At 20.3% G+C, this 10,697-nt stretch overlaps 1 protein-coding gene across 1 annotated transcript, besides 33 other annotated features; it reads right to left on the reverse strand.

Annotated features, from left to right (window-relative positions):
• Positions 1 to 172: part of a repeat region that runs on past the window's edge.
• Positions 171 to 255: a repeat region.
• Positions 242 to 652: a repeat region.
• A 29-nt stretch (positions 653 to 681) lies between these two features.
• Positions 682 to 758: a repeat region.
• Positions 759 to 804: 46 nt separating this feature from the next.
• Positions 805 to 846: a sequence feature (AT_rich).
• Positions 847 to 977: a microsatellite.
• Positions 978 to 990: 13 nt separating this feature from the next.
• Positions 991 to 1,033: a sequence feature (AT_rich).
• Positions 1,034 to 1,039: 6 nt separating this feature from the next.
• Positions 1,040 to 1,151: a microsatellite.
• EDI_008100 (protein serine/threonine kinase, putative) lies at positions 1,066 to 4,980 on the reverse strand (the record flags this gene model as incomplete). The annotated part of the gene is made up of 1 exon (XM_001733921.1): positions 1,066 to 4,980. One exon carries the CDS (start codon positions 4,978 to 4,980, stop codon positions 1,066 to 1,068), a length of 3,915 nt encoding a protein of 1,304 aa, XP_001733973.1.
• Positions 2,084 to 2,227: a microsatellite.
• Positions 2,330 to 2,400: a microsatellite.
• Positions 2,472 to 2,546: a sequence feature (AT_rich).
• Positions 4,981 to 5,008: 28 nt separating the features above from the next.
• Positions 5,009 to 5,048: a microsatellite.
• Positions 5,049 to 5,050: 2 nt separating this feature from the next.
• Positions 5,051 to 5,087: a sequence feature (AT_rich).
• A 154-nt stretch (positions 5,088 to 5,241) lies between these two features.
• Positions 5,242 to 5,283: a sequence feature (AT_rich).
• A 153-nt stretch (positions 5,284 to 5,436) lies between these two features.
• Positions 5,437 to 5,535: a microsatellite.
• Positions 5,536 to 5,889: 354 nt separating this feature from the next.
• Positions 5,890 to 6,076: a microsatellite.
• Positions 5,944 to 6,116: a microsatellite.
• Positions 6,117 to 6,327: 211 nt separating this feature from the next.
• Positions 6,328 to 6,457: a microsatellite.
• Positions 6,458 to 7,250: 793 nt separating this feature from the next.
• Positions 7,251 to 7,272: a sequence feature (AT_rich).
• A 337-nt stretch (positions 7,273 to 7,609) lies between these two features.
• Positions 7,610 to 7,660: a microsatellite.
• Positions 7,661 to 7,735: 75 nt separating this feature from the next.
• Positions 7,736 to 7,913: a microsatellite.
• Positions 7,914 to 7,927: 14 nt separating this feature from the next.
• Positions 7,928 to 8,051: a sequence feature (AT_rich).
• Positions 8,052 to 8,097: 46 nt separating this feature from the next.
• Positions 8,098 to 8,225: a microsatellite.
• Positions 8,100 to 8,171: a microsatellite.
• A 23-nt stretch (positions 8,226 to 8,248) lies between the features above and the next one.
• Positions 8,249 to 8,380: a sequence feature (AT_rich).
• A 39-nt stretch (positions 8,381 to 8,419) lies between these two features.
• Positions 8,420 to 8,455: a microsatellite.
• A 12-nt stretch (positions 8,456 to 8,467) lies between these two features.
• Positions 8,468 to 8,571: a sequence feature (AT_rich).
• Positions 8,572 to 8,577: 6 nt separating this feature from the next.
• Positions 8,578 to 8,692: a microsatellite.
• Positions 8,693 to 8,696: 4 nt separating this feature from the next.
• Positions 8,697 to 8,786: a microsatellite.
• Positions 8,787 to 8,832: 46 nt separating this feature from the next.
• Positions 8,833 to 8,885: a sequence feature (AT_rich).
• A 105-nt stretch (positions 8,886 to 8,990) lies between these two features.
• Positions 8,991 to 10,400: a repeat region.
• A 158-nt stretch (positions 10,401 to 10,558) lies between these two features.
• Positions 10,559 to 10,635: a sequence feature (AT_rich).
• A 21-nt stretch (positions 10,636 to 10,656) lies between these two features.
• Positions 10,657 to 10,696: a sequence feature (AT_rich).
• Between the last annotated feature and the right edge of the window lies 1 nt (position 10,697).

Raw genomic sequence — 10,697 nt, forward strand, 5'->3', positions numbered from 1 at the left:
TTCAATATCATTAATTTTAAATTCAAATTCAAATAACAAATTAAATAAAATATTTCAATTGAAAATAATTGAAAATACTTAAATTCATTAGAAATAAAGAATAAAGAATAAATTAATTTATTTAATTGTGAACATGATGAAATACAAATTATTAATTAAATCATATTTGATTAAATTTCATTCTTTCTTATTATTTAATAAAATAACACAATAAATGTGAGTATTTCAAGTGAAAGAAAATGAAATCAAATATGAATTACTTATGATTAGGTTTTCACCATATTGAGAAGTGAGCAAACTAGTTTATTCAACACATTTTATTTCTATTCAAATACTGTTTTTCAATCATGGTCGAATAAAAAGTTCCTTATTTAAGTTGTTATTTCATTTATTATTTGAATTTAACGAGTATTAAAACTCTCCACTCTTTATAATTTTATATTGTGTTGAATATATTAATAACACCATCACTATGCTTCATCTCATTTATCATCAAATCACTTAAAGAATCCCTTTTTCTTAATAACACATCATGTACTCATCTCAAACCTATCTTTGATAAATACGCTGCACGCTAACAAATGATAATATTACTATCATAATAAATAATACTCCATAACGATTATTTATAATAAATATTAATAAACAATAACCAATTATTCTTGGGTGGTGTGTTTCTCACAAAAGACATACATGACCAACAATAACTGAGGATTCACTGATTGGACATATTAGGGTTCCATATGGTTTCTGATGTGTTAGGTTTGAATCTTAATAATTCTAACAAACAAACATATTCAAAAGAAAATAAAATGAATATAATCAAAACAAATTTATTATAATATAATTTATAATTATGTATTCATTCTTGTTATTTATCATATTTTATTCTTTTATTTTTCATTTTGTTTATTATATAGTTATTTTGAATGAATGTATTCTATTTTAATTTATTTATTGTTCATTTCTTTATTTGTAATAAATGAAATGATAAAATATGTTAATAAAATTAAATTATTTAATAGAATTAAATGAAATATTAATTCTATTTCTTTTATGGTTGTTTTATTCTTTATTTTCAATTCTTTCTAACATTTTTACTACTTCTTCTATTCTTATTCTTTCTTTTGGTTCTTGTTTCCATGTTTTTTCAATAATTTCTTTAATATCTTCTTTAACTTCTTGTATTATTGTTGGTCGTTTACCTGTTGATATTGTATTTGCTATATCCCATGGATGTGGATATAATGTTTTAGGAAATGGATCTTGCCATGTAATGATTTGTAACATTGTTATTGAATATGAATATATATCTGATGCCATTTTGTAATGTTGACGATTTAATACTTCTGGTGCCATGTATTTTGGTGTTCCTATCCCTTTTGTGAATGTCATATTTGTCATCATCATATTAATGTTTCTTGAACTTCCAAAATCTGTTAATTTACAATTAACTCCAATATTATCATCAATTGATACAACAAGAAAATTATCTGGTTTAATATCTCGATGTAGTATTCCATTTGAATGAAGATATGAAATTCCTTTTGCTCCATCTATCATGAATTTAATTCTTATTTTATTTGGTATTTCTGTGTTTGTTCTTTTATTAATTAAATCTTGTATTGATCCATATTTTGCATATTCTGTTACCATACATATTTTATTAGGAATAAATACTGCTCCATAAAAATGAATAATATATTCACTTCTAAATTTATCTAACATCATTACTTCTTTCTCAAATTCTTTCATTTTATCTTCATCTTTATCAATTTGTTTCATTTTCTTAATTGCTACTTGATTCCCTCTAAATTCTCCGATATATACAATTCCAAATGATCCTTCTCCTATTTTATGTTCTTCTTTTATTTCATCGGGATCAAGTCGTGTTGATATTTGTGTTTCTCCTTTAATTGAAATACTTTTAATTATTTCTTCTTGTGTTTTATTAAGTGTTTTACTAATTATCATTATTTGTTCTTTAATTTTAGTAGTACATTTGATTGTAATGAATATTTCAAATTCACATGCATATCCTCCTTCAATTGTAATAATATTTGGGTTTGTTCTAATTGAATATTTTTCATTTTCTTCTTTACTACTTATTTGTATTTTCTTTTTTTCTTTCTTTTCATTTCCAATACATATTAATTCTCTAATTTCTTTATTTACTTCAATTTTTTCTCCTTCTCCTATTTCTATTTCTTTTTTATTTGTTATTATTCCATCTCCAAGTGATATGAATTTGATATTTGATTGTGAAATTTTAAATATTGTTGTTGTTTTCTCTTGTTCTTTCTTTTCTTTGCGTTTTATAATGTAATTAATCATTATTATTATAATTATAATTATTATAATGATGATAATAAGTATAATGATGATAATTATCATTATCATCCACCATACGATTTCTTTATTACATTTTGTTCCTTCTTCATTGATTCCATACCAAAATGAACATTTTGAACATTTATTATTTTTTGTTTCTTTACATTTATTAATATTTGAATAATGAATACATTCTTTATTTATTATTATATATTCATCTTCACATTTATTACATTCTTTCTCATTTAAACATGTTATACATTTATTTCCACATTTTGAACATTCTTTATTTATTAAATAATATCCTGTTAAACATTCTCTACATCCATATTCTTTATCTATTTCTCCTTTACATCCTTTAATTGTTGTTGTTGATTTACATATTCCTGTTGAACTCATAAAATATCCTTCTCCACATATTATACATTTATCTTTTTGATTACATGTTAAACATTCTTTTCCACATTTTGAACATCCTTTCTCATTTCTATAATATCCGTTCTTACATATTCCACATCCACTTCCATCTGCTAATATTTGTAAACATGTTCCATTTAATTCTTCATTTGATTGACATGTTTTATCATTTCTTAAATATTTATCATTAGAACAACTCATACAATATGTAGATGTTCCATAACATGTTTCACATTTATCATCACATTTTAAACATTTCATGTCTTTTGTTAAATAATATCCTTCTTCACATCTTTTACATCCATATGTATTTTGTTCTTCACAATATTCTATTTTTGTATTAATACATTCTCCTTTAAAATTAGGTGAATATCCATTTGAACATTCAACACATTTTCCATTAACATATGATTTATTTAAACAATATTCAATATTATTATTACATTTTCCATTTTGATCTTTTATCATATCTTCTTCACATGTTTTATTTATACATTTATTATTATCTAAATATTCTTCATATTTACATTTTATTTCAATATCATTTGTTTGACATATTTCTGATTTTGTACATTCTATACATTTATTATTATCAATGTATTTTCCATTTTCACAATATATTTCTTCATTCTTTCCATTTTGATTCTTTTCTTTATTTGAACATTTTCCATTATTTAATGTATATTTATTTGAACATGATACACATTTATTTCCTTCATAATAACATTGATCTTCTTTATCTCCATTACATTGATTATTTTCTATTTTATATCCATTTGAACATTTTAAACAATAATTTCTTTCTGATTTATTACATTTATTATCAATTTCTTTACATTCTCCATTTTCTTTAATAAATTCTTCTTTACATTGATAACAATATGTTTCATTTCCAATTTTACATCCATTTTTGAGTACTTCACATGTTTTTGTATTTAAATTAATATAATATCCATATTCACATTCAATACAATGATTTTGATTATTTATTTTAATACAATGTAAATCATATTGACATTCTTTATTTGAATTTAAATAATATCCTTTTTCACATTCAATACATTCTCTTGTTTTTTCTTTATAAATCAACATATTACAATTTTTATATCCAATACTATCTAATGTTATTCCTTTCATTCCAATAATCATTATTTGACTTTTCTTTGTTGTTAATGCTCTTGAAAATTCTATATTAGTTAAACTAGTTAATTGTTTTGAAGAAGAAATAATTACTGTTGAAATTGATTTATCATTATTTTCTACTTCTTTAATTAATGTTGTTCCTTCATTTGATTGTTCAATTGTTAAACTGAATTTGATTATTTGATATGGTTCTTTACTTCTATAAATATTAAATGTTATTTGATTTGTTGATTCATATTTTAGCCATTGATTAGGATATGTATATACTCTATGAGTCTTTGATGGGTTATAGTTATTTCTAATAATATAATTATTTGTTGATAATGATATTTGATAATAATAATTAGATAAAGATACAGTAGTAGTAACAATAAATGAATTGAAATCATCTTCTTCATCTTTTTTAAATTGATGATTACATTCTGTTGTTATATCATGAATTTCAATATCATTAGAATAACTAAAATAACGAACCATTCCACCACATGTTTGATTGAAATATTTATCACTTGATAATTTTGGTGTTAATTGATTGATTGTTCTTTCATATGATGATATTAAATACCATATACCATTACCATTAGAACTAAATTTTAAATTAATAGGATTTGAATTAATATAAGTACGTTGAATAGGTAAATGATAATTATATTTATAGGAATCATTTCCACGAACCCACAACTCATCAACATCTCCAATTATTTTTGTTGGACTATTTCCATTATAGAAATCAAATTGAACATTTTCAAATGAATAAGAGTTTTTGATTAATTCAAGTTCAATGTTTGTTTCAATATTCATAAAGGTGAGATAATAACTTTTACTATTTCCTTCTTCTAATCTTACAATGACTTTATTTGCTTTAAATGTATTGACTAAACCAAAATAAAACCATGCATTGGTAATATAACTATTTATTGAAATAATAACTGATGAATATTTAGTATAATCTCCTGTTAAGTCACTTGAACTTGAAGTAGAATCACTACAACTAGTATTTACATAGATTACAATATCATTCCCATCCACTTTTTGACAATATTTACCATTACAAAATGAAATAAATAGAAGTAATAAACAAAACCACATTGTATTTGTTTATTTGAGTTATTTTACATTTTTTTTTCTTTATTTCTTTTTTTTATTCTTTTATTTTTAGAATATAATAAATTTATATAATTTATTTTAATTTATTTGTAAGAATTTGTGATGAAAAGGGTTATTATTTCTTTTCTTATTATCATTCAATAACAACAAATATTTCTTAAAACTCAATTAAAAAAAAATTTGATTGTTAAAATATTAACATTAAATGTTTGTTTAAGAAAATAAAGTGAATATGGGTTGTTCATATTTAATTTAATTGAAATATGTTTAATTGAAAATAATTATCGATAATTAATTTGACGATAGAAAACATATTCTTTCATTCTCATTAACTATCATTTTATTATGGTTTTATAATGATTAACATACTTATTCTATTTCATCATATCATCTTCTCATAACTTCATATTTTTTATGAAAAGGGGGTAAAGAGATGTTTAAAATAATTTAAATAAATTAAAAATAAATAATTTTAAAATGGTTTAAAACAAAAATAAATAAAACAATAAAATTAAAAACGATTAAAACAAATGAAATTATTGTATATTTGATTCCTCAATTTATTTATTTTACATTATTTGAAACAAAGACATCAAACTATTAATGATTAAATAATACCATACAAGAAATACACAAGTATATTATAATCATCATCTTTTAATGTTTGGTAATTTTGAATATCCATAATATGAAATAATAATTCTTTGAATTATTTGAAATATATTGTAATTTAGTTGTTATATTCTTCTTACTGATTCATTTTAATTACTTTCATTATTTTTATTTCTAATTTGTTTCTAAAATGATCACTACAATGAAAAGAAGAATGATGAAATGGCATATCATTTTTGTTTAATTATATACTTTAAATGTTGGTTGTTGTTTACTCTCAATACAAAATAAAAAGAGAGAAAATTAAAAAAGATAATAACCAATCAGAGAAGTAAATAAAATTAAGAAATTAGAAGAAAAATAAATCATTTCTAATGAAACAATGATAAAATCATAAATAAAGAATAATATAGTTACAACTAATTAATGAAAATGGCAAATTAACAATAAAAGTAAAATAAAAGAATAAGAGAAATAGAAATCATAGAAAAATGAGAAGTAATAATGTCATCTGAAATCACTATGATATTGTGACAAGTAGAAGAAAGAGATCAACCAAAATAATCACCAAATAATAAAAATAAGAAAAAGGCTAATAACAAACAACAAGAACACAATACCAAATAATATCAAAGCAAGATGACAAAGGAATGGAGAAACGAAAAAGGTGTTGACAATAAATACATAACAACGATGGGACCATCACCAATGAATATGAAAATGAAAGAAATTACAAGAATAAAAAATATAGAAATAAAGATAAATGAATTAAGTAAATAAGATATAACAAACACACAATAAGAAATGACATATAAGAAAATAAAGGAATATAGTAATAACAAATAAATGGTTTAGAATTAGTTTGTTAAATATAATAGAGAATATTTGAAGAAAAGTATAAGTATACAGAAGATAGATGAAATAAAATATGATAAAATAAACCCAATAAATTTCAATAAACATAGCAATGAATGAAGAAAGTATTAAATTAATAAAAATTGAAAACAACGAGGTCATAAAAGAATCAAAAACTTTTAATAAAGAGATATATACTATGGATTCGTGTTTCCATCATAATGAAACATACTGTAAAGAGTTTATTAACAATAAGATGATTGAATTAATCTTAAGAAATCAAAGAAAAATAAAAGATAACAATTCTATTTACACCAAACAAATTACTTTTTATTATCCTTCACTTTAAATTAACCAAAATACAAGAAAGAAATTTAATTATTTATTTAGTATTATCCCATCTCCTGAAAAAAAAGAAATCAGTTATATGTTAATTACTAATGTCGTTTTCTATCTCTTCTTCTGCTCTAAAATCAAAAGATTGAATTAATTGATTCTCATTAAAATGCTTATTCTCTCTTTTTCTTTAACTTTTTTAATGAAAAAATTATAAATAGTACCAAAACCTTTAGTACTAATTTTGAGTCTCTCTGAAAATTCTTCTAGTAACTTATCAAGGGGTTTGTATTATTAAATAATTTATTTGTTCTATCACTAATATTATTTACTTTATAACTTAGTATATTTATCAGCACATTTACCTACAATTTACTGTGGTAAAGGTTATCCTTTATCGTGGAATAGTTTTAAAAGTTCTTTTATATCATCTCCTTTTGTCTCGTTTGAATTATTAAATTTAATTATATTCTCTCAGGAGTGTACTTTCAATATGACAAACTTCTTCTTTTAAGTTTTGAGTTTCTTCTTCTTTTTTAATGATTTGTCTTTGAGTGTTGACACCACCCTTTTTCCTTTTGGTTGTTATTTGGAGAAAAGTGGTTTTTGATAACTCTTATTTGTTTTTGAAAAACTCTAATCTTTTTCTTTTTGTGCTTCTTATTGTTTTTTAGTTTATTGACCTCTGTTATATGTTTGTTGTTGTCTGAGTCTTGTTGTCTCTCTTGAGACATACCTTCCATTAAAAGATGTCCCTCAATTTTATGTTTAAAAGATAAAAATCTGTTATTTGGTATTGTTTTATAGATTTATTATCATTAATTTTTTTCTTTTTATTTTTATGTTTTTGATTATTTTTTTAAGTTATTTGTTTAGGAAATTCATTTCTGGTTTGATTAAGACACCAAAAAATAATCAATAAACAAATTGTATAATTTATAGTATTTTATTTATTTGGTTATTTAATTTTATTGTTAATTTAATGAACATCATTATTTATGACTATCATTATAATTGTTTCATTTCTTTTATTGTTCATTTTATATTTCTTGTTATTTTCTTTTCTTATATTTAATAACTATTCAAATACTTGAGTTTGATTTTTATTTTTAATAATGAACATTTCTTTATAATTTATGATGTTTTTAATTATTTCATATTTATTTATGTTTTAAATGTTTTAAATAATTAAAATTATATTAAATTATCATTTATTATTGAATAAATGATAATGTTAATAATTATTTTAAGAATGAACATTATCATTAATCTGTTATTTTATTAAATAGAAATGAATATTTCATTTATATATTATTTATTATTCATTTGTTATTAATTATTATATTTATATTTCATTTTTATTTTAATTTGAATGACAATATTTATTTAAATTAATGTTATTAAATGATATCATTATTTAATTTAGAAGATTATTTGTATTTTTGTCAAAATTAAAAGTAATTGTAATAATGAATCTAAATATTAATATATAAATTATTCATATAATGAATTAAATTATCATTATTGATATTTCTATTTATTTTAAAATAACTGTAATTGATTTATTATAATTAAATATGATAATGTTAAGAAATAATGAATAGATATTAGAAATATAAATAATAATAATAATAATGAAGATAATATTATTAATTAAATATACTTCTTTATTATGATTATAAATATAAAATAATAAATACAATGTTAATATAAATGAAATATATATCTATTATTATTTAATCAAATAGAAAATGATGATATATTAATTAAGCAATGAAAATAATATTAAAGAAAGAAAATAAAGAATAAAAAGAATAAATATAAAGAATATAAGAGAAAATAATAATAAATAAGAGAAAATTAATAAAATACAATAATAATATAAATAAAAATAAATTATTATTTTAATTTTATTATTTATTATATTATTACTATTATATTTAACTATTTCATTATTAATTTCATTATAATTTATTATTATTATTTATTTTATTTTAATTTTTTTCACAATTCATAAAAAGTGAAATTTCGTTATTTATAACAAAATATAAAATAAAATCATTAAATATTATTAAATATATATTGAGATACTTTTTTTGTTATTTGTAACAATAAAATAGAAGAAAACAGAATGATAATCTTAAAATTATTTGAAGTTTAACTTAAAAAAAAATAAATGGAGAAAATAAAAAAATAAGAAATAATAGATATATCCACAATTTGATTTTATGAATATTGAGAATTGATTATTTCAGTGACTTCAATATGTTCTATTTCTATAATAAAGTTCATTTCTAACATATGAGATTTAGAATGTTCCTCTTCTAGTGTGTTGCCAGTGTTGAATGTGTAGAACATTAAGTATTTCATGTTTTTAATAATGATTGTTCGTAGTATTTTGTTGAAGTCAATTTGTAATTTTAGTGTTTTTAATCTTCTTACTGATTCTTTATGTATTAATTGATTGTTAATATTACAAGTATTATTTCTACTTAAATTAATTCTCTATTTTGTCTTAGCTTCTCTTGTAATTGTTTGTATTTATTTATTTTGTAAATATAATTTAATTCGATGTTTCTATCTTGACATATGGTGACATCGATAATTATCCTTTTTTATCTTTGACGTTTTGATAATATATATCTGGTATTCTAACATTAAACGAATGGTCACTAACAAATAAATCTTTATTGTAAGTTATCCATTTCATTAATATTAATACACTTAGGAGGTGTATTAAAATCTATTTCATCAAATTCATTAAAATGAGTAATTAATATATGTTTATATATTTGTTTACATACATAATCATGTTTTGATATTTGATTCTTCTTCATTACATCCTAACAAAATGTGGCTAATAGATGGAATTGTGTTATAACAATGTTTACAATATTTTAAAGCATCAGAATGGAGTATTTTAGATTTAATACTTCAAATCATAATTACTCCTTCTTGTATCTTTATTACTTGGAGGAATATATTTCTTTTTATATTTAATGACATCCATGTAGTTACTGATAATTTCATATTATTAAATATACAATTTACATTTCTTATATATTCACTACATTTCTTTCCAATCATTTAAATATCTTTCATTTAATTTATTTGTTACAAATTCAAATACTTTGTTTACATCATGTTTTATTTCATTTAATTGTATTATATTTATTCATTGAAATTAATTTTCTTACCAAATGCTCTCTTCATTCTTTTAATTATTCCATTTTGGATTCTCTTTTACTATTTCTATCATTTCTCCTATTTCTGTATTTGATATTTATATTTTAAATATATTCTTATTAATTCATTACAATATTCATCTCGTATTGACATTAATCACATTCCTAATTCATTTATTGTTACATATAATCTACTTTTATGAACATTTCGACTATAATAATTAGAATTATATTAATAAATTTCTTATTTATTTATATATATATTCTCTAACTCACCAAGTTTTCATTTGATAATATAGAATCCATATCTTAATTTTGAGATTATATCATTATTAATTTTTCTTATTGTATTTCATAATATTTAATGATGATAGAATAGAAGATATATCATTTAATATTCTTGTACAATATTTAAAAAATAAAAGAACAAAATAAAATGGTCCATTCCTTTTTTTATTTGAAATCTTCCTACATCCTTATTTATTAGAGGTTAGAAAAAAAACAATTACAGTTTTTTTCTTTAGTGAATTTATTTTTCGTGTGGAGTGCTAGCCATTATCCGTCATAATGGCAATTTATTATAATAATATGTTATATATTACAATTATAATAAAATTTTGTTTAATCCAAAAACATAAAAAATAAAAAACCGAAAAATGGATAAATCCTCAAATTAAAAATAAAAACAAAAAAACTAAAAAATTATAAAAG

This window comes from Entamoeba dispar, genomic scaffold, assembly GCF_000209125.1.
Source record: "Entamoeba dispar SAW760 scf_1105229457893 genomic scaffold, whole genome shotgun sequence".
NCBI lineage: Eukaryota > Evosea > Mastigamoebida > Endamoebidae > Entamoeba > Entamoeba dispar.